This window comes from Crotalus tigris, unplaced genomic scaffold (genome assembly GCF_016545835.1).
Source record: "Crotalus tigris isolate CLP2741 ecotype Arizona unplaced genomic scaffold, ASM1654583v1 scf7180000024439.5362192, whole genome shotgun sequence".
In the NCBI taxonomy this organism is placed as follows: domain Eukaryota; kingdom Metazoa; phylum Chordata; class Lepidosauria; order Squamata; family Viperidae; genus Crotalus; species Crotalus tigris.
Window position 1 is genome coordinate 4,592,336 of NW_024100609.1, and position 24,009 is coordinate 4,616,344.

General features: G+C 37.0%; 1 protein-coding gene across 4 annotated transcripts in view; it reads left to right on the plus strand.

Annotated features, from left to right (window-relative positions):
* GREB1 (growth regulating estrogen receptor binding 1) overlaps positions 1 to 24,009 on the plus strand; it is a 143,124-nt gene that overhangs the window by 53,483 nt on the left and 65,632 nt on the right. For 3 of the 4 annotated variants that reach the window (XM_039331931.1, XM_039331932.1, XM_039331934.1), the window contains exons 3-6: positions 9,674 to 9,799; positions 13,123 to 13,299; positions 22,404 to 22,586; positions 23,242 to 23,382. In XM_039331931.1, coding sequence (XP_039187865.1) covers positions 9,674 to 9,799; positions 13,123 to 13,299; positions 22,404 to 22,586; positions 23,242 to 23,382 — 627 coding nt within the window. The remainder of the gene's footprint in view (positions 1 to 9,673; positions 9,800 to 13,122; positions 13,300 to 22,403; positions 22,587 to 23,241; positions 23,383 to 24,009) is intronic. The other variant, XM_039331933.1, reaches the window with a different exon arrangement.

The following is a 24,009-nucleotide window of genomic DNA, read 5'->3' on the forward strand; positions in this document are numbered from 1 at the left end:
ATATCTCCCCTATTTCTTCTTTTCCTTAGACTAGCCAAACCCAAGTCCTATAGCCATTCTTCGTATGTTTTAGTCTCCAGGCCTTTGATCATCTTTGTTGCTCTTTCTGAATATTTTCCAAACTCTCAACATCTTTTTTGTGATATGGTGACCAAAACTGGCTGCAGTATTCCAGGTGTGGTCTTACTAGGGTTTTATAAAGCAGTACTAATACTTTGCGTGATCTTGATTCTGTGCCTCTGTTTATACAACCCAGGATTGTATTAGCTTTTTTGGTTGCTGCTGCACATTGCTGGCTCATAGTCAAGTGATCGTCCACTAGTAGTCCAAGGTCCCTTTCACAGTTACTGTTTTTGCTTGTACCTAGAACAGTGGTGGCAAACCTATGGCACGGGTACCAGAGGCGGCACTCAGAGCCCTCTCTGTGGGCACGTGCGCCGTTGCCCCAGTCCTAGACCTTCAGCTGGGTTTTATAAAACATTTTCGCTTTAGGTCTCTGCGCCTGCGCCGTGTACAAAAAAAAAAAAAAAGTTCAATCAGTCAGTTTCAACTTCTCACGGGGAAAAAAAAGATCTTGCAAAGTTGAGATTGCCATGCCCACCAATTGGCCACACCTAGCCAAAGGGGCATGCCCACCCGGCACCCAACAATACATAAGTGGGTTTTGGGTTGCAGTTTGGACACTCGTTCTCTAAAAGTTTTGCCATCACTGACCTAGAAGATTAGTATAGGGAGATAAAAGCTTATCAAGAACCATTCTTCCAGATATAATTAGTGTATTCTTACAGGTTTTTTTGCTGATACAGGATTAGAATGTTGTACAGTCCTCCCTATGTTGATACATAGGCAAAAATTCTCACTGAGTTTTGTTTTCAACTAGTGAGAGCCAGAAAAAATGAATAAATAAAAAGGAAAACTTTACATGACCCATCAGTAAGACAAAAGCAAAGCCTCACCTCTATTTCCAAAGATCCCTTGTTTTTGTGATTATTGAACACATGGGAGCCTAGCCAATTTCAATTGGTCTCACCAGTATTATTCATTAATTCACCATATAGAAAGGGCTTTTGATACAGTATTAGATTTAAACTCGTCATCTGTATTAAGCCTGTAAATGTTATTGTTCAGAGTCTTTGAAATATGTCAGGGAGAAAGGATTCTATTTCTGTATGGAGATGTCTCCAACTGCCACTTTTTTTAAAAAAATAACTTCTACATATTTAACTGAGACTTATGCTGTATTGAGTGTATATCAGCTCACAGCTTTTTGGAGTTTGTAAATTTGATTTAGTGTAGTAAACCAGAAAGAAATATAACATTTGTGACTGGGATCCTACCATGCTTATGATAAAAATGAGCATAATTGGAACAAACAGGATTCAATATAATGAAATACATTGCAGATTGCAAACTTACCAATCAGTGTTTCAAACAACAATAATTTTGGTGATGAATAATATTGCTTAAGAGCTGATAATATTTTTAATATTATAATTTAATAATATTGCTTAAGAGCTGATAATATTTAAACACATTCTTATACTTCTTCATTTTGAACAAACAATATTGGGTTCTGGTTAAAGTCCAACCTATGAACTTCAAAAACATTAGAGTAGCTTAAAGTATCAGAAAATATACCATTTTATTTTACCTTAATAGACGGCACTTATATACAATATTTTGGGCCCTGTTATTATCCTATATTACTTCCTGTGAGGTGAAAATCTTAAGATAAAATGCGAATCCTGGGTATACTCATACTTAAAAGAAACAATCGAACACCAGGATAAAATACAAACAAACTGTTTAATACACTTAACTTTCGTCGGCTACCTACCGACATCATCAGAGTAAAATGCCGGTGTTTTGGGAGCTTGCTTATAAGGCCGGCCGTTTTTACGCTCTGCTCATGGCTGGCTAGTTCTGGTGGACACACCAGGGGAGAGAGGGGGGAGTGACAATGGAAGGAGACGCACAGTGTCGGATCGGGATACACAGCCCACAATGGTCACGGGAAGGGGAAGGTTGGAAGATAGATTGGCAGCAACACCATATGGCCGGGCGCAGGAAAGGCAGGCAGGGAAGACAAAGAAAGGGGGAGAGGGTCCCCCAGAACCGGCATACATGCCAGGAGATGAGATACAGCGAGGAGAGGCAGGACTGACCGGAGTGAGAAAGGCAAAGAAAGGAATGATGGGAGGAAAGAGAGCGACAGGACTAGAATGCGGACAAGGAGATGCGGGACAATTAGAGCAACTATGGTTAGTTAGAACAGGCGGCCCCATCACACGATCAATGGGTAGAGCACAGAGTCAATTGTGTTTATAAGCAAACTCCCCATTCCAAATGCTTACTCTGATGACACTGGCAGTGGACCAGTGAAAGCTAAGACAGTCAATTTTTAGGTTTTGTAAATAGTTGCTTTTATTGTTTTTATTGTTTTAACAATAAACAGTTGTTTCATACTTATCCCAGAGTTTGAGGACTTTATACCATTATACAAATATGCCTGGGATTCGCATTTTTAAAGTTATTAGGGACATATATATTACACCATTCAATGCTTTCTCTCTTCTTCCGGTAGTACACATTTTCCCACACTAGGTAAATACAATTCTTATTGTTATTAATAAATATACAATTGAATATCAACACCTTTGTTATATTTTCCTGATAATATCAATAATGTTCTTTTTTTTATTGAAAATTTTTTAAAAGTTTTACAAAAAACAAAAAAAACAACAACAAAAAATAAAACAACCCTCCCCAAAACCCTCCCAAACCACCCCCCTCCATCCCCCCCGAGCTTCCCAGAGCTGAATATAGGCTTAATTAAAATTTAAAAAATTCTAAAAAAAATTAATCAACTTATAAGGTAATTAACAATAAAATATATATAACAATAAAAACATATACATTAAAAAATACTTAGAAAAGAAAGAAAAAGAAAGAAAAAAAGAAATAAAGGAAAAGAAAAGAAAGAAAGAATACAATCTATAAAATATCAAATTTAAATACAAGTTATGAAAAAGCTAAATGGTATTTTTTTATAGCCAATTTATATTGTATGAAATTTATCCATTTTTCCCATACGGCAAAAAATTTCTCTTGTGATTGCTCCTTTAAAAAAGCCGAAATCTTTGCCATTTCCGCCAGATAAGAAACTTTAAAAAACCACTCTTGCAAGGTAGGCAAAGATTCCTTCTTCCAATATTGCCCTACTAACAGCCTTGCGGCTGTAATTAAATTTAACATCAATATAATCTCTTTAGTATCACAATCAGTAACAATACCTAACAAAAATAATTGTGGGGTAAATTTTACCCTCCTTCTAAAAATTCTTTGAATATTCCACCATATCTTAATCCAAAAAGCTTTTTATGTTTTTACACGACCACCAGATATGATAGTAAGTAGCATCTACATTTGTTAAGTTTACCCAATCACTAATTAATGTTAAAACCACAGCATCATAATATAATTTCAAATTCGGTACCTTGAGTCCACCTCTCTCACGGAAGTCCTGCAAAATTTTGAGCTTTACCCTTGGTTTCTTCCCTGCCCAAATAAATTTATTAATACCTTTCTGCCATTCATTTAAATTAACCTCATTCTTTAAAATGGGTAACATTTGAAACAAGAAAAGAAATTTTGGTAAAACATTCATTTTAATCACTGCAATTCTTCCCATAAGAGATAACTGTAACTTCTCCCAATTCTTCAAGTCTTTCTGTGCCCTGACCCACAGCCTTTCATAATTATAAAGCAAAATAATCCTTTAAACACTCCTTTAATTTTTCAACATTCCTTTCTTGTCTAAATAAGTTCTCATTCACCCTCCAGGATCTCCTCTCTTCTTTTTCATGAACTAGTTCCATCCAGACTGGACTATGATCTGTCAATGACCTAGGAAAGATTTTTACATTCTTTACCCTGTTATATAAATCAGTTGTAATCAAGAAAAAGTCAATTCTTGAAAAAGATTGATGTCTATCTGAGAAAAAGGTAAAATCTCTCTCCTCTTGGTTACGTTCACGCCAGTAATCCCTCAGCTCCCAGTCCTCTTTCAAATCAAAAAAAGCTTTGGGTAATTTAGCCTGTTTAAAAAAAATGGAAGAACCTTTTTTGTCCCTTTGTGTATCTAAAACACCATTCCAATCTCCCATTAATATCACAGATCTATAGTCCAATGAAATTATTTTCTGATGTAACAGTCTGTAAAATAGTTGCTGTTGTTGGTTTGGTGCATACAGTCCCACTATAAGTATTTTCTTACCATATAAACCCAGTTCAATCATAACATATCTTCCCTGAAGGTCTGATTCTACCAGACGAACTGGTAGATTTTGCTTAACATAAATAACCACACCCCCTTTTTTCCCAGGGGCAGGAGATACAAAGTGAGATCCCAAACGAGCATTGACTAAATATTTTTGATCTTTAAGTTGAATATGAGTTTCCTGCAAACAAATAATATCATTATTATGTTGCTTTAAATAGTAAAAGATTTTCTTTCTTTTCTGGGGGGAGTTAAGGCCGTTAACATTCCAGGTCAGGAACTTTGCCATCTCCCTTAACCAAAAGCCTGGAGAAGACTGCCTGAAGCTCTGCCATCGAGGAATGTGTTGCAGAACTCTTGGGTCTTGCTCCTCCCACCGGCATTGAGACACTTTCATGAGAAGATTCTTTAACTTCTTTCTTCTGTTGTTCCTTTTCCTTACGTCTATATGCTGCACGAGTCATTCTTTGCTCTTTGACCTCTGTTTGGCGCAGCCATTCCACCTGTGATTTTCCAGCAACCATCAAACCTAATCCTTCAGACTGCTGTTCCACCTCCTTGCCGCCCAGAGCTTTCTGAGTCATAGATGAAGATGAGCCTGCTCCCAGGACCGTATTATAGAACTCTTTGGCTTTAACAACTGTATTAAGTCTGTAACGTGTCCCCGCATGGCTCAAAACAATACCCATCGGGATCTCCCATCTGAATGGCATCAATCTTGTTTTAAGCTCATTAGCTAGAAAAGCGAAGTCTTTTCTATTTCTTAAAATTTTAGATGGGATTTCCTTTAAAATGATAACATCTTGGGCAGCAATCTGGAATCTCTTGTTATAAAAAGCTTGTATAATTTCATTACGCAGAGATCTCTTTGCAAAGTAGATCACCACATCTCTTGGCAGGTTCTTTTGTTTCGCAATCCAGGAATTAACTCTGTAAATTTTTTCCACTTCTCTACGTAATCCATCTTTATCCCTATTCAGAACAAGAGCTAGATCATTAATCACCATCTCCATCAGATCTTGATTCATGTCTTCTTTAAGACCCCTAATTCTCAAAGCATATTCCATTTGTCTATACTGAGACATAAGAATATCCTCTTGTGAAATTTCCATCTTTTTTTCCATATCTTGAAATTTGTCCTCAAGGAGGTCTACTTTTTCTGCAACCTCTTCCAGTCTGGAATCCAACTTCACAACCACGGAAGCCAAACCTGATAAAGCTGTAACTATGTCTTGCCTCAAAATAATATTATTCTCCACTAAAAGCTCCTTCATTTCCTCTTTAGTTTCAGATTTATTCTGTTCAAAAAGATCCTTCATTTCCTCTTTGCTTTCAGACTTGCTCTGTTCAAGAAGTTGCTTCATTTCCTCCCTGATTTGAGATACAGCATTTCCCATTATATCTTTAATGTCTTGTGCAGATAAGCCTGGCAAGGGAGGAGAAGGTGGAGGTGTAACCTTAGGTTGCAGCACTGGTAGTGTAGCTTTAAGTTGTTGTTGTACGGTTGCAATTGCAGGAGAGGAAACCACCTTAGAAACTATAGAAGCTGGTTGTCTCTTTGAAGCCATTTTTTAAAAATCTTATTCTCTCTTTCTTTCTTCTTAAAAAAAAGAAAAATACTAAAATCCTTAAAATTAAAAAAGAAAAACCAGGGAGAGTGCAAGAAAAGAACTTCAAAACCTCCAAAACACTTTAAAAGAAAAAGAAAACTTAAAAGAAAAAAGGACTGTGCTGTCCATACGTTTCATTTAAGTCCGTTCTTTCTTTCCGGAAAGAAAAAAAAAAAGCACTTTCAAAACGCCATCTTACTTTCACTCTCACTCTCCACCACAAAAAAAAAACAAAAGAAAAAGAATCTACATAAACTAAAAGAGAAATAAAAAGAAATAAAACTCTACACTCTAAGTAAAATCCTTTAAATAGTTCTGTCCGCTTTAAAAGTCACTCACCAGAAAACTTTAAGCGCGGAGATGGTAGCGGCGTTTCACTTTGTTTCCGAAGAAACAAAGACAGCTGGGAGGCGGAGAAAAATATCAATAATGTTCTTGATAAACTTTAGAATCTCCTACAATTCTGACCATCGCTGTGGGAATATTTCTTTCAATTCATTTCTGTTTTCCTTTATCAGTTTATGAAGTATTTCCTTCATATCCATTTGGCATGTACCTGTGATCTTCCAGATTATTGAAAGAATAAGTAATACCCTTATTTTAACATCCACTTATTTAGATATTTTCAGTGTGGAATACCTATGATCTTGGAACTTTGCACTAGCAATAAAATAAAGCGAATTGTGATATCAGATGGGGAAAGGCTGTTTCTGCAATTGTTCCAAGATGATGGGGTTGTCTCTTTTCATATGTGTGTAATATTTATTCGTTCGTTCGTTCGTTCATTCATTCATTCATTCATTTTATTCATTCAGTTTACTTATCATTGAATCAAAACAGACTCAGAGCAGATTACACAATAGTCAACACTAAAAGATTCATAAAAATATCCTTGGTACATATAACTAAAATTAAAATTATATAAAATATAAATGAAGTCACAATTCTGTTCAAATAGCCATAGCATTTAGATTTATATACTGCTTCACAGTGTTTACGGGCCTCTCTAAGTGGTTTACAGAGTCAGCATATTGCCACCCCCAACAATCTGGGTCCTCATTTTACCGACCTTGGGAAGATGGAAGTCTGAGTCAATCTTGAGCCGGTGAGACTCGAACTGCCAAATTGCTGTCAGCCAGGATTCAGCAGAAGTAGCCTGCAGTACTGCATTCTAACCACTGCGCCACCAGGACTCTTAGCTTTTAAAGCTTTTAAAAATCTTCAAAAAAAATATATAATCTTGGCAGCAGTATGAAAGTGGTTTGTCATTGCATTCTTCTGGATGTGGTTTAGGTAGCTCAGTCTAGCCTGTTTCCCAGGAATTAAAACACATAAACAAATAAATGTCCTTGAGGTCTTCCATCCAAGTATTTACTAGGCCTACTCTTATTTAGCTTGCAAACTCAGACAAGCAAATGAGGTGCCAAGTTCTTATTGGATAAATCAAACATCTGGAAAAAGTCCAGACAATTAAATCATTAGGGAACATGACTTTCTTTCATGGTCTGTTGGGTAAATGAAATTCTTTGTCTATTGATTCAGATACAATTTTTCTTAGGTGCCTAATTTTGGCTTAAGATGCTAAATATGCAATAGAAGAAATACTAAATATGATCTGGGTTTTTATTATTTGATTATTTTAAAAACTATCATAATTTTCAGTTTATTTATGTGCCCAGTTCAAAGTGCTGGCTTTGATAATGAAAGTTCTTAGTGTTTGAGACTAGGACTTGAAAAGATGCTTTCTTCTATAAATACCTATATGGACCTTGTTCCCAGAGGCCCTTATTCAGATGCCTTCATAGATCCCAGTAAGATTACTGGGTCTTGACATTTCAGTTGTGCCACCTTTATCTAGGTAGGTGAATTAATAAAAATATATTTGCTTCGGTATTTTCCCTTGTTAGCCTAAGTGCTGACTACTGTATATTGATTTTATTTTCTACTGCTCAAGTATCTACACAACCTTTTCCCCTTTGCATAAGTGGCTTATCCATAATTAGAGTAAAGAACAACTCATACAATTATTAGAAAATTTATTCATTTGATTTATAATGATCGATGTTTATTTTCTGGGTTTTACTTGGAGAGAGTTCACTCATGAATGTTTGTTACTCAAACACTGAAGCTTTGATGATTTCTTCCATGGATGAAGCAGCTGTCAGGGTTTGGAAGTTTTCCCAGGGGACTATATACCGTAGCTATGGATGTTCTGTGGTGTTTTGAGTGAGGAATGGATCAGGTGATATGATTGCTGCACATTGATTCTGTCTGTAAACTACAAAGATTGTTCTCAAAACGTATACCCCATGTATGCATGTTGTGCATTTTAATAATGTTCCCACTGTGCCATATACATTTGAAATTCTTTTTTTTATAACCATGTTTTATTAATTTTTTATAATCACAAATCCTTAATATTTTATCAGCAACATGTTGTCTGGGTTTGCAATATTTAGCTTACTAATACATGTTAAGCTCCTTTCTCTTTACCTCATTTTTCTAACCATTGATAAAATATATTCCATGTTCTAAAATATTCTGAATCTTCTTTCTCCTTCATTTTCAATGTAAGTCTGTCCATTTCTGCACAGTCCAAATTTTTCCTGATTATCTCTTTCTCCGCTGGTAATTCTTCATCTTTCCAATGTTGAGCAAATACAATTATCGCTGCCGTTTACATTTGAAATTCTTATTCAGTTTGATTTTTCATAATCAAGTGCCTTCAAAATATACAGGTCTAGTTTTCATTGATTCCAGCCTGTATGTATATGTATACTTCTGCATGTCTGGAAGGCGTCAAATGAGAAAATACTGAGTTTGCTCATGAAATGAATACAAATGTACTCCCCCCTCTCTCCCCCTCCCTCCCTCTCTCTTCTCTCTCTCTCACTATATCTATATCCATAGCCGTCTTGTCTGTCTGTCTGTCTCTCAACAGCTGTAAATATGGTACAGCTGTTACTAATACAGTAACTTGCTTGCTTATCAGAAAGTACAATTTATCTGAGTTCTAATGATAGTGCAACTATGAGAGGCATTTTGGAGTCCTAGTGGACAATCACTTAGATATGAGCCAGCAATGTGCTGCAGCTGCCAAAAAAGCCAACATAGTGCTAGGCTGCATTAACAGAGGAATAGAATCAAGATCATGTGAAGTATTAATACCACTTTACAATGCCATGGTAAGGCCACACTTGGAATACTGCATCCAGGTTTGGTCACCACAATGTAAAAAAGATGCTGAGATTCTAGAAAGAGTATAGAGAAGAGCAACAAAGATGATTAGGGGACTGGAGGCTAAAGCATATAAGGAACGGTTGCTGGAATTGGGTATGTCTAGTTTAATGAAGAGAAGGACGAGGGGGGACATGATAGCAGTGTTCCAATATCTCAGGGGCTGCCACAAAGAAGAGGGAGTCAAGCTATTCTCCAAAGTGCCTGAAGGCAGGACAAGAAGCAACGGGTGGAAACTAATCAAGGAGAGAAGCAACCTAGAACTAAAGAGAAACTTCCTGACAGTTAGAACAATTAACCAGTGGAACAACCTGCTTCCAGAAGCGGTGAATGCGCCAACACTGGAAGTTTTTAAGAAGAGACTGGACAGCCATTTGTCCGAAATGGTATAGGGTTACCTGCCTGAGCAGGGGGTTGGACTTGATGACCTCCAAGGTGCCTTCCAACTTTATTACTACTACTACTACTACTACTACTACTACTACTACTACTACTACTACCACCACCATCATCATCATCATCATCATCATCATCATCATCTCTTTAGCAGGCAATAGGGTAGATAATGAAGAGGAGGAGGAAGAAGAAGATGATGATGAAGGTTCAGAAACAAGTAGCCCTCCTGTTGCTTATCAGATGAAACCACCACCTGAAGGTTGTTGCACTACTGATGGTAAGAATTAATGCTATTTGGATGGTTAATTTATAGGCATACTATAGACCAGAATTCCCCAATCTTTCCGGCTCAGCAGATCTGCAGCGGTGGGGAAAGGAGGAGAGGGGAATGTTTCATGTGCTCACTCAGGCTGCAGACCAGGGATTGGGGACTCCTGTTATAGATGACTAAGATGTATTTTTTATATCAGCGACGTGGAATTATTTGTTTAGTATAAAATGGAACCAAATTGTAAAATCCAGCCAGAGCTTGATTTTACATGTAAAAATACATAATATTGATAAGGAGTGATTCCTTTTCACTGTTTCCATAAAATTTAAGGACTGGTTTTAGGTTTTATTATATTGTAGGTAAAGTTGTTTATTGTACTGCAGCACCCTAAGAGGCTCATATGATTTCTGCACACCAATTACCATATTATTTTTTTTAAAAGTAGTGGAGACTGCTTATAAGCTGATCTTTTTCCTACATTCCATTTTTTCCATTGTGAGGGAGTATATTTTCATTACTATTTCAGTTTTCACATAGCAGAGTATGTCCATTTTTTTAATAGTGGCCCAGTCATTAAGGAGTTCAGACTGAAATTCTGAAAATTTATCTTCAATAAAATTTATCCTTAATCAAAACCTTTTATATATTATGTCCACATATTTTATATCTTTTATTTATACACAATATGTGAAAATGTCTGTATATATTAAAAAATCATAGGAATAGAAAAATAGAATTTAGATCAAGTTTAATTTATGATCCATCTCCTCCCACACATTTTTCATGTTCTATCATGCCGATTATAAAAATGTTTTGTCAAATTATTGATTATAATCAAAATTCTTTTAGTTTGTAAATTCAAAATATTGGGGTATAACTGTAAGAAAAGAAGTATGTATATTGGCAGAATATATTCTAGATCATCTGTGAATGGTATCACTCATAGAAAGCGTACATCAAAGATTAATAATTGAGCCAGTTCCCATGATAGATTTTAAGGTCAAGTTTAGCGAATGATTGTGTGCTAATATTATTTGATCTGAAGCTCTTTATATTGATCAATGTCGTTATTTTTTTTTCCCTGGAAACCATTTGGAAATAGGTTATACTTGAGATTTGTATGTGCTGCTATATGGAAAGTGCATTTTTTATGTAAAGCTTTGTTTTATGTTTGGAAATGTCATGTTGGCACTTCTGTTGCCAGCATTAGCTTTAGGCATTAAAAATAATCTTATTTGTCACATTCTGTCACAATCTATTGTATAGTACAGCCTCTAATAAGCCCAGGCTGTCCACACACTGGGAGACAGCAATATATAGCTTTATACTAAGAAAGTTGGCAAGGCACCAGAGCCTGCATGTGGTATATGATTCAGCCTTCCATCCTTCTGAGGTAAAATGAAGACCTAGATTGTTGGGGGCAATTATGCTGACTCTGTAAATCCCTTAGAGAGGGCTGTAAAGCACTGTGAAGCGGTATATAAGTCTAAGTGCTATTTCTATATACCCAGGAAGACTTAGTGGTGTTCATGCTATTCACCCTAAATTTCATATAAGACTATACAAAACAAAGAGACTTTAAAGGTTTTTATGTATGCTAAGGGTGACTATGACAGAATCAAGCAATCATTCCTTATTGAGGAACAAAAGTTTGTTGTCAAATTTGTATCATCTACCCAATAAATGAAAATGTGTTTTTTTTAAAAAAGGAAATACCGTGCTAATGTGTTTCAAATAATAGATAAGTCCTTGACTTACGACTGTTCATTTAGTGACCATTTGAAGTTACAACAGCACTGAAAAAAGTGACTTATGACTGTTTTTCACACTTACGACCGTTGCAGCATCCCCACGGTCACGTGATCAGATTTTGGACATTTGGCAACTGGTTCATATTTATGATGGTTGCAGTGTCCCAGTGATTCCCTTTTGCAGCTTTCTGACAAAGTCAACAGGGAAGCTGTTGTCTAACTTAACAACTGCAGTGATTTACTGAACAACTATGGCAAGAAAGGTTGTAAATTGGGGCAAAACTAATTTAACAACTGCCTCACTTAGCAACAGAAATTTTGGGTTCAATTGTGATTGTAACTCAAAGACCAAAGTTCTGTGAACAGGGGCCCATTTGTCCCACTTTCTTCTACTGTTGCCAGTTGCTGAAAAGAATATATAAAACATGTAGGGCATAATTTTCTCAGGAAATTGCACGTTGCAGTCTTTGCACGTGGGATATGATAAAAACAATGATTGTGCAATATTTTGATGAGCAAATCTACACCCTTACGGAACATGGGAACACAAATACCCTATTATCCACTAAGAATGTTTTGACTCCAGTCCAAGGTTAAAATCATAGCCAGGTCATTTTGGCTTACCAATGCCTGAACTATACCTTGAATTACTAGATTATTTTTGCATATTTCCACTGCCAGTTTTTTTTTTTAAGTTGAACAGAGGTTTGCCAATAGATGCTGACTATCAGTATTTGAATTAAGGAGTTTTGCCCAAAGGTTAAAGAAAGGTAAAGACTTTCGAGCAAGTAAGTGAACCCTCCCTTTCTCTTTTTTAAATATTCCTTTTGTTTGTTTGTGCAGTTTTAAAAATGGTAAACAGAACTTTTGATAATGATGTGAGGAACAAATTTCTAAGCAGAATTTCCCTTTCATCTTCCCATTTTAAAGCAGATTTAATCATACCCAGCTATTTGTTACCTTTTCTTCGTTATTAGTTATTCTCCTGTTTACATTTTTTTTGGTAAACTTTCTATGCCAGTGGTTCTCAACCTATGTGTCGGGACCCCATTTGGGGTCGAACGACCATTTCACGGGAGTCGCCAAACAACACAGTCCGCCATTTTTTCCCCCTTTTCCTTAGCTGTGCTACTCCCTTTTATTCTATTGGCTTTTGAAAGCCAATAGAATAGACTCTCTTGAATAGAGTCTAATTCTATTGGCTTTCAAAAGCCAATAGGAATTGTCCAGGCTGTCTCTGCCCTGCTGAGCCCGCCAAAAGTCCCATTCTGCAAACGGTGCTGCACCAGTTGAGTAGTCCTCAACTTACGACCGGTTGAGTAGTCCTCGACTTACGACCGGTTGGGGGTCGCGGCATTCAAAAGGTTGAGAACCACTGTTCTATGCTGATTTCTTTTGCTCCTTTATGTTAATGCTTCTTTGCAATATATGCTGCTGCATGTTCCATTGTGGAATCTTATATCAAGCTAACTAAGTGGGTCTTACAGATAGATGAGAGCACTTTTCATACTCCCCAGCTTTAGTTTTGTTTTACTGGCAAACTTGATGACGCCTGTTGTCCTTTTTCTTCCTCTCCAGGTTTCTGTCAGACAGGTAAAGACCTCAGGCTAGCGTCTATATTAAATGAACCAATTGAAGTGCCTTCAGGATTTTTACTGGTTGGTGCAAAGTCACCAACCTTACCTGATCACCTTTTGGTGTGTGCTGTGGATAAGCGATTCTTGCCCGATGACTATGGGCACAATGCCTTACTAGGTAAGTGGGACTGGTAATTCCCTTTGTTGTCATTCAGCAACATTAGCTGAACAATCTAATCTTCTGCAGTTTGCTCTCTTATCCTTGAAAAAATACAATATGAGCATGAACACCAGTACAAATATCTTGACTCCAGTCTATGCTTAAAAACATAGTAAGGTCACTTTGGCTTACCAATGCCTGGATTATACCTTGAAATATTTTTGCATATTTCCACTGTCATTTTTTTTTTTAAGTTTGAAAGTTTAAAAAAGTTCCCTTTCTGCTGCCTTGGAATGATTTTATTTTAAGATATGATGTTGGTAAATTACTTATTGGTCAAGCTATGTTCTTAGGAATCCAGAAGTCATTGTACACTCTGAATATCATTTTAGCCTTAATTTTCATTACATTCTTTATATAGTTCATTGGTATGTTTGTTAACAACTGCTGTAAGTTACTCTAAATTCGGCCTCACCTTATTAGAAACTGCATCTCTTTAGTTTCAGTAGATCTTTTCAAATTTGGAATATACATGTCCTGCCAGGTAACCATATCCTTATGTTTAATGGATATTATTCTAAATAAATAATTAAGAAAATATATTTATTTTTATACAGCTATAAGACATACCAAGAGATACAATTTCCAAATCAGACTCATTTGTGATCATTTTAGGATGGATTAATAAGTCTTGTCTTTGTCACCTAAATCTACCCTACAAGTTGCCATTTGTGCATCTGACCTTGGAGGTTTAGTCAGTCTGACAGGAGCCAGTGGTTATAGATCTTAGAGTGGACTTGGACAGGGAAAAAAAGAAGGATGGCCTAGATCTAATTTGTGTCTTTCTCTCTTCTAGCTTGCTTTAGTTACAGAATTGCTGACTGGCAGGAAAAAAAAATGGGATAAATCAATCTCGAAGGAATGCAAAATAAAGATGGGATGAATAGATAGATGTTAGTCAAATTAATTTTGTGAGTGGACGAAGATGTCAATCCAGACTAAACTCTGAAAGAAACTAGGTTGGTGCTGAACAAATCGTTAATAAGACTTTTAACAGCTACAGCTCAGATTTAGTGTATAACTTCAGAGAAAACACAATTACTTCTCAAGTAAATTTACTCAAGTATATTTTGAAACTTTTGTTAGAAAGTTATTTTCCATACTGTATATAAGTCATCCTTTTACTGGACAGAAAAAGTGTTTGATGTTTGAATGGCCATTAGTCGTATTACTAGCAACAAAGATCTACAGAGGCCTGCCAATAAAAATAAAAGGAAAACCACAGTGAACCCATATAAATAAATTTAAGATTTTAGTTTATAGCCAGCTCTGTGGGAAGGGGCAGAGTAGATAACTTTGTCAAGCAATAATATGTTTTGCTGTAAGATCTTGCTGTCTTTGATGGGTTACAATACAATTGGGTAGCACTAGTAAAGGAATTAAAGGGACTATAAATTAGCAATGTGTTGTCATTTTAAAGATACAGGGAGTAGTGTTGAACCACTCAGCCCATTCATTGCTCCTGCTATTAACAGTTTAAAGTTCCTAGGGTTGTTAAATCAGAGGAAGTAGTATATGTGTTAATTGCATGCTAAACTACAGGAGAAAAGGATAATAAGAAACATTTGGTAATAATAACTAGTGCTACATTTGTATGTACATTTGTGAGTATGTTGAATTGAACACTGGTGCTGCAGTAACTATACATACCAACATTCTTCCTTACATCATGTACATATTCTTTACATTATTTACCCAGTGACCATTTTGAGTTCCCTTCAATTCAGTCTCTTTCTAAACTTTTGAATCTGTGATATCTGCAGCAAACCATGATGATACTAAAAGAACAACATCTACCCAGTGATGTTTTACTAGTGTTGCCCTGCATCTGATGTCTGATGCAAATTGTATCACTTGCATGATGAAACAGTCCCATGTTTTTCACCGTTTCCCTGTTAGCTCTGTCAATGCCCATGATTTAAAGAATTTGAAACAGAAGTTCATTTATTTACTTACAGGGCTTGTTGGGGGGGGGGCAGGGACTCCAATTAGATGTCTCTGAGACATATTCAATTCTCCCATCCATAACTGGAATTAAAACACTATAAAATCCAGTTTAAAAATAAATGATACCTTATAATAAATAATAACATAAAACTGAAAGATATACTCAGTTCCTTCTCAAGATTGATAGGTGTAGCAAATTGGCCCCTGTGCCTTGATGGAACAATTTTTTATTAATTTGTTGAAAGCCAGGAGGGAGGGAATTGTGCAAATGTTGGGGTTAATACTGTTCCATGCAGGGGGTTGGAAACTGCTTCTATGGTCTATGAGGATGGGAGTCCCTGAATGAGGAGACATATAAAGAGTTCTCCCTCCCCCCCCGGCCCTTTATTGGGTGGACAGTTGTTATTGGGAGACACTGGTTTTGCACATGTCTAAGTCAGACCCTGTAACACCCTGGCATCCTGAACTGCACCCAAAAACCAACTGGCAACCAGTGCAACTCTCAGAGTAGGAATGATACATGTGTGCCATGAGGTGCACCCAAAACAATTTAAGCTGCCGCATTTTGGACCACTTGTAACTTCTGAATGCTGAAGGTCCACCCCATTTAAAGTGCTTTGGAGTAGTCCAGTTGAGAGGTAGCCAAGGGGGAAAAAATGTCTTGCCTTCTGGTGTTTTCCAAAGACAGTAAGGAGAGGGTTGCTGAAACCTTTAAAAAATTAGACTGAGAGGAATAAGACATGAATGCAAAAAAATGGACAAATTATACAGAATGGACAAGTTGTACAGATTCAATGCAAAAAAAAAAAAATCAAAACATGTATCAAGAAATTTATTTGTGCACTTTGTCAGGAAGAAGACAAGGAACCAGGCCGAACAATAGTATCTTAGAATTTCTCCTCATGTTATGCCAGCAACACTCTAGGTGTCTTTTTGTTTGCTTCATTCCCCTGGAGCTAGGTTTGGAAAATGCATGACTTGCTTTAGTTATAGAGCTTAATGGTCACTTCTGTTTAACAGTGGTTTGTATAGAACTTGTGTAGAATTGCCACCTACACCCTTTCCAGCTCCATTAGTGAAGGTATCTTTTTTTTAACTAGCTCTAACATGCATCCATATCCACATCCCTGAACAGAATTTAGTTCTGAGTAATTCTAAGGATATGGCTAGGGCAGCTTCAGAGCCAACTTAAAAAGTGATATGTATAAGACCTTAAGTGATGCTGAGATGGAGTCACATTTTCCTATCTCCCCTGAACTCTTATTTTCAATATCAACATGCATGTTTCCTGAGGGAATTCTGCTTATTTGCTCTGGTTGAAAACTTTGAGGGATGATATTTGCAGTAGGAAACACGTGGGTTAGCCAAAAAAAAAGATCTTTGGAGCATTTCTTAATTGATTGCACTTTTGAGGGTGGATTTGCCTGGAGGCATCCAGGAGCTCTCAAACAAAATAACTCTGCATTTAGTAATTTCTTGAGCAATTTTTTGTCTTCCGGTTTCTATTTATGGCAAGCAATGATATGTCTGGAGGGCATAAATAAGGTTCATTTATTGCTTTTGTTTTGGTTACAGCTCACTGCCTCTGTGACTTGCAATGGTTATCTCTCTCTCTCTCTCTCTCTCTCTCTCTCTCTCTCCCTCTCCCTCCCTCCCTCCCTCCCTCCCTCCCTCTCTTTTTTCTGTTTGTATGTGTTCAAATGACTATTCTGGAGTTGGGTCTCCTGTTCGGCAAACCATATCCTATACTAATTTGTCTCTGAATCAATACACTCAAGTAGGTAAAGTATTGCAGTACGTGAAAATGGAATCTATCAAATGGCCTTTGTACACATCTCTTAAAATCGGAACAATTAGCACAAATAAAATTTTGAAGTTCTGCCTGTAGCATTTAAGACGTCATCATCACTTGTTTTCTTTATGTGTCATCTTCCAGGGCACTTAATTCATTATTTTTGCTGTTGTGACTCAAACACAGACATTTAAAACTTTTTAATATAATAAAAATAGCAATAAAAGAAGTAAAAAGTAAAATCAATAGTATTTGAAATTTGCTGTAAAAACCAGCCGAAGTATTAGAAGAATCATGAATGGAAATAATAGTTGTAAATAGCTGCCTGAATAAAGCTCATATTAATAGTTTTCTCACCTCTGCTACCATCAGTGATGATGCCCCAATAAGAGAAAAGTTTTCTTGACCTGTGAAAGTCTTCCAATTTCTCTTCAGTGTTTTTTTCTTTGTTTTTTTTTTCCCTTCTCCTTTTGGGTGCAAACAGCTCGACTTTTTCCTCCAATCCAAAAAGCTTCATTTTGATAGTTTACTTCCATTCTTCAGAAGACCTATTAATTTCTTAGGGCAAAATTAAGTACTGTAGTGGGAAAAGCTCGAGAGTATTTTCACATTGTGCATGGGGCATACTAGATGCTCATGCAAAACATACCCTCTTTAGTCAGTTTCTTGCTGTTTCTATTACGACTCCTAGCCTAATTGACCTTGGTTGATGTTGAAAAAGCTAAGTAGATTTGGACAAGATCAAGGAATCTTGGAACTGCAGACTAAACTGGCAAATTTAAAAACATCTTCAGAGGCAGTAGTAGTTGCAGATTTTTAAGGGAAAATAGGACTTGGCCTATCCTATGAAGGATTCATATAAAAGCAACTTTACCTTGTGTTGGTCTTTTAACTATCTCAGTAAAGGTAGCAGTAGATCATGTTACTTGTTCTTGTTAACCACAACAATAACATCTATTTCTGTATCATTTTTCTATCTAATTGTGAGTCCACATTGACTTTAACATCTGTAAAATTGATACAGATAAAGCCATAATGATGATTTAACAATAAAAATAATTTAGATTGCAATATAACGTAGCAGAGATCCTATTATATGATCAAAATGCCTGCTGTATTGATAAGTTATACATGTTCTCTGACTTTAAAGGTCATAATTTTAAATTTAATCTGTGAAGAAATTGATAACCAGGGCAAATGCAATATGAATTATTGTACCTAGTGCTAAATTAGAATCATGCATTTATGTTTTGGATCAACTGTTTTATCAAATTTAAGCTCATATGGAACACATTAAAAATATATAGTCTAAAAGATACATAAACAGTAGCTGATAAACTAGATTAAAAAAAAAAAAATCTGAGGTAGCAGCCAAAACTGAAAGAGTCAGTTAAATTGAAGCCACTAAAGCAATGATATTTGTCACATGGGGGAAAAAAATGGTGTGGCTTATTTCTGTGCATTTTGCACAATGTTAAGCTTTTCAGAGCATGAAGATATTTATTACTATCTATTAGACAAATAAATACACAGGCTGTAGACAAATCTCTGATTGATGTATAGAAGTGGACAATCAGTATGATTCCTCATGGTATGTTAAATATCTAAAATTAATTGAAGTTGCACATATGAAATAGTATTCATCCGTTCTTGGAATATAATAATAAAAAATATAATGATTCTCCCTAATCCAGGATCTGTTTTTTTCAGTGGGCATTTTAAGAAAAGTCATAAAGTAGGATTGTTTCTATTTACAAATGGGAGACTATTCATTAATCCTTTTTCACAAGTCTAAACAAGCATACAACATGCAAGCAGAAGGTGGGAAAGTATAGGTTTATGATGTAATATAAAGTAATCCTTTCCTACTTTCTCCCAAATTCTGGGGCCCTCTAAGTTGTGAACAGATTTGTTTGAGTAGAGTGATGTTATGTAAGGACATTAATTGCTTCCTATGTTTTCTTTGCTTAAAGGAGCTATTATTCACAGGTGTGCTGCCTCTGATCCTGGAGGTTCCATTTAGCTACTTAGTTAATTACACAATGTGTCCATAGAATGGACTTTTTAAGATTGTTGCTTATTGCCACATTCTAGCACAATCATTTCATCTGTTTTAAAAATATATTTTATTATATGCAAGAAATAAAAAGCCCACAAAAGCATATTTCTCCTAGGTGCTAGTCTTACATACATACTCATATCATATAGCACAGTTGAATTGGTAATACTTAAGTCATTTTACTTAAGAGGGGGAGAAAATAGGAAATTAAACATATCAATGGATAAATGCAGTCTGAGCGGTGTGGTGGCCTAGAGGTGGAGCTCTTGCCTCACAATATGGAGGTTGTCAGTTCGATCCTAGGTAGCAGCATATATTTCTCTCTTTCTGGACTCAGTGAGTAGTTGTGTGCTGCACACTCCACGTAGGTGGCAGGAAGGGCATCTGGCTAGTAAACTCAGTTCCAATCAGTCACCCTGACCTCATCTTGAAGCAAGGGTTTGCAGGGTCGTTAACTCCCCCCCAATAAATGCAGTCCAAATTTTGAATAGTTCTCCAAATGACATTCAAGTTTGTTCACATGTGTGGAGAGATGAATCCTTCACACTATTGTGTAATTGCCTTTCCAATATTGAACTATCTGGTTTTTAGATCATAAGATCCTAGTTTTAATGTCTTATATCAGCAGTTCTCAACCTGTGGGTCGCGACCATTTCACGGGGGTCGCCAAACAACACAGTCTGCCATTTCCCCCCCCCCTTTTCCTTAGCCTTTTATTCTGTTGGCTTTTGAAACCCAATAGAATAGACTCTCTTGAATAGTCTAATTCTATTGACTTTCAAAAGCCAATAGGAATTGTCCAGGCTGTCTCTGCCCTGCTGAGCCCGCCAAAAGCCCCAGTCTGCAAACGGTGCTGCAAGTTGTCTGCAGTGAAGGTGAGCTGTCTGGAAGCTTCCACCCCTCCCTGCTGAACAACTACTAAAAATGTAAGTAAAAGAGGGCCAGGGGTGGGAGGTGGGAAGCCGGCGGGTGCAGGGAAGGTTGCCGGCACATGTGGGGCCTGGCAGTGCCTTACCTCCCTTGGGCTGGGCCAGCTGGTGGCCCAGCGGGTGGTTGCCCTGCTCCATCTCTGCTGCTTGCCAGCTACGCCTCAGCCGGTGCAGGGGGCGGCACCACGCATGCGTGGCGCTCCTGGGCAGGGAAAGTCCTCGACTTACGACTAGTTGGGTAGTCCTCAACTTACAACTGGTTTAGTCCTCAACTTACGACCGGTTGAGTAGTCCTCGACTTACGACCAGTTGGGGGTCACGACATTAAAAAGGTTGAGAACCACTGTCTTGTTGTCAGGGCTGCCTCTGATCAATTCCTAGGAAAGAAAACCTTTGACTTCATAAATTCAGAGAAAAACTGCTTTTACTAAGAACAAACTGAAAGCAGCAAAAGTCAGGCAAAGTCTCAACCAAACATGTGTGAAAAAGACAGATTGAAAATTACTCCAGAGCCCACCCTCACGTAGTAAGGCAGATAAAGTCCAATCATTGGCCAGGATGATGTTTTGGGAACGTCTCTGGTCCAGGTGCTCCAGGCCGCCCTCGTGCATGCCTTTCCAAGGACAATTGGCTTTGAAGAAGTTAAACAACCCAAACTGGCCTCTCTGAATCCAAGCCTTCTCATCAGTTCTCAGCAATCCCACTCTCAAACCACCTGCACGCTTCCCCTCCGAAATGCCCATTGCTCCCTCCCTTCCCGTTTCCATGGCAGCTGGCAGCAGGCTTGAAGGAAAGTGATGATAGACAGGCTGACAATTGTTTTCCTGCTCATTTCAGAAGAGCATAAGCACCAAGACCCTTATAGTGCATGGCAGTTTCATAAGAACACAATATTTCCTGCAAAACTCAGCGGGGCAGTGAAATAGTAAAAGAGCCTGGGCACAGGTGGAGTACGTCTAAAACTAAAAGACTTATTTGGGTCTTTGGCCCTCCCTTGAAAGGTCATAGCACCAAGAGGAACCATAAGCCTCAGATGTGGTCTGGTAGAATTGGCCAAATAAAATTAACAGATTACTCAACCTTTGGTCAGGGTTGATATGGGCTGGTTTTGAACTGAAGACCTTGAGGTGAAAGGCCTTGATCAATCAGACTACAATATTGATTTCTAGTCACCTTGCCGGTCTCAGCCATATGACAGAGATAAATGGGAGCACCTTCTGGTTGGTTTGGCTTCAGTGACCTCTGATTTAACCACAATGCACATGGAAAATCTTTTTATTTAGTTTGCTTACAAGATGAGGCTATTCGTCTTGCCCTGTGCTAGTTCCAGATGCTTGTGTATAACTGGGCATGACGTAGGATTCACATTTACTTACTGAATTGCTTAAAAATGTCATTCCAGTACAAATTGGCTGTATAATAATTTTAGAAAGCGTCTGCAGACCCTCTAAACTGGGTCTGCAATTATTTGGCAGCATTTTTATTCTGCATGCAAGCTTGCAAAATAACAGTCCAAATGTGGGGAAAAAACCATTGTGCCGTTGTAGGAATTTTGGAAATGTACAGCATAATTCCACTTAGTTCTGCCTTTTAAGGCTTCTTTTAGGTGAACATTTTATAGGTCTATCCATTTGTTCTCATTAATTAAAAAAAACCCACTAGGTTCTTTGTGACATCACCTGACTGCCAGCCAGTCAGCTTTATTCACAGCCTGTCCTCTGTACAAATTTGCTTTTAAAATGTCTCAGCTTGTATAATAGGTGGTAAACAGATGAAATACCTGGAGTTAAACATAGAATCTATTTATCATGGAAATTATTTTAAATGGCTCCTGAACTCAAATTCTGTTTAGTATTTTTAAATTTTTGGCTGCAGTTGCATGTCTTTAAGAGAGTGTGTAAAAAATTCAAACAAATTAGTATCAAATCCTAGTAGTAAAAGAACTTTGGAGCAGCTGTATGTTGGCTATCTGCCAATGTCTAATAAGGTTTAATTCTCAAATTATCTACCTCGTAAACATCTAAAAAGTGTGATCAAACTAGTAGCAGTTTTGTGATATTAATTTCTTTCCTTTTCCATTTCCATTGATCTGCCTGGCTAGCCGTTTAAGAGACATGGTGTTTCCACCTGAATTTTATTTAAAAGCTAAATGAAAGAAATAAGATAGGCATTAAGTACATTTTTTTAATTTTGAAAAATCTGGTGTCTGTGTATGTTTCTGCTTGTGTTCAGAGCTACCATTCATTTTGTTAAAGCCATTCCAAACAGACTGAAGCACATTGTATGGACTATTTGATTTATTTTACCTCATCGTTGTTACTGTTTATTTCATCAGGTTTCTCTGGAAACTGTGTTGGCTGTGGGAAGAAAGGATTCTGCTACTTTACTGAGTTTTCTAATCATATCAATCTAAAACTCACCTCTCAGCCCAAGAAACAGAAACACTTAAAGTATTATCTGGTCAGGAATGCACAGGGCACACTTACCAAAGGCTCTGCAATCTGCTGGAAGGGGGCAGGTGAGATAATGTAGCTGTCCTTTTAAAAGGTCTGGAATATTTCTGGAAAGTTTAGAAGTTATTGACACAGAACTCCTTAGAAATAAATCTAAGATGCCAAAGATCATTGATATTTTGTTAAAAGCCCAATAAAACATTTAAAAAGTGTAAGTATCTACTACAGGGGTGTCAAACTGCCGGCCCGCGGGCTGGTTTCATCATACTGGAGCTGCGCACACCCCCTTGCTGGCAACGGCAAAAAAGCTCCGATACATTGCATGACGTTGCGAGTTTGACATGTCTGATCTACTATAAAGTCTCACATTTAAAAGTCCCTTAATAGATAGTGGGGAAGGCATAAACACCTATAGATTCCCAGTATGCCTTCAATATAAGTCTGAACCACAATGTATGAGCAGATGGTGCATCCAGTCTTCTGCCATTCTTGGAGGAGATAGGATTGGGCAAAATATTGATATGAAGACAAATTAGATGAAATAAATGATTCGAATAACATTTCTTCAGGAATGAATAATAACTCATGAGCTCCTTCTTTGAAGTAATAATGTAGAAATGTCTGACTATGTTAACATGTAAAATTCAATTTTTGTAGAAAAGGTTTGCAAAAACAAAGTGAACAGTTCTCACTGGATAACAAACATCTTGTTTTTTTTAGAATTCAGAAACCGACAATCCTCCCACAATTCTTCCCATACGTTGTTTCAGCCTCCAGAGAATACAGGTTCTTTGGCAACTGTTATGAATGAACCATTTCCAGCAGCACATCCGGTAGGTCAAGCCGGAATTCATCAAGCAAGTAAGTATTAAATTTTCTCTCAAATGTTCCGATCTGCATTTTCCTTTGCTTGGTATGTCAAATCATCTTGGCTGGATTGAAAAAATAGCATGCGTTAGCATTTTGTATGACCTTAAATTTCTTAGGGCAGTACATGAACCTTGCCTATTATTTATCACCACTGATTGAATAAATCTGATACTGAATTAATCCATTTTGGCAGCTTTGCAAAATATATTAAATCATAAACTAATCAAACTGGCTGGATTTGCACTTTAGGCAAGGGCAAAAATGAATAAATAAAACTAATAAAGGTTAACCAAAGCTAATGTGGTATCCCTATGTAGCTGGTGATTCTTTAAACCTAATTTAGCATATTATCTGAACGCAAACTAGAAGTGTTAAGAGGGTCAAACACGTGTGGGATGCATAATTCCCAGATTTCTGTTTCAGATAGTATTTATTGCCAGGAATAGTCTGATCTGCAATAATTTCTTTCAAATGTGAAATACTTCCACTTCCAATAATTTTTTTGACAGTTGGAAAGCAGTTGTTGATTTCTTTGGTCTTAATTTAAATCTAAATTAATTTCTAATTCTTTGGTTAGAATTGTAATTCTAACAAAGTTAGAGTGTTGAGTTAACGTAT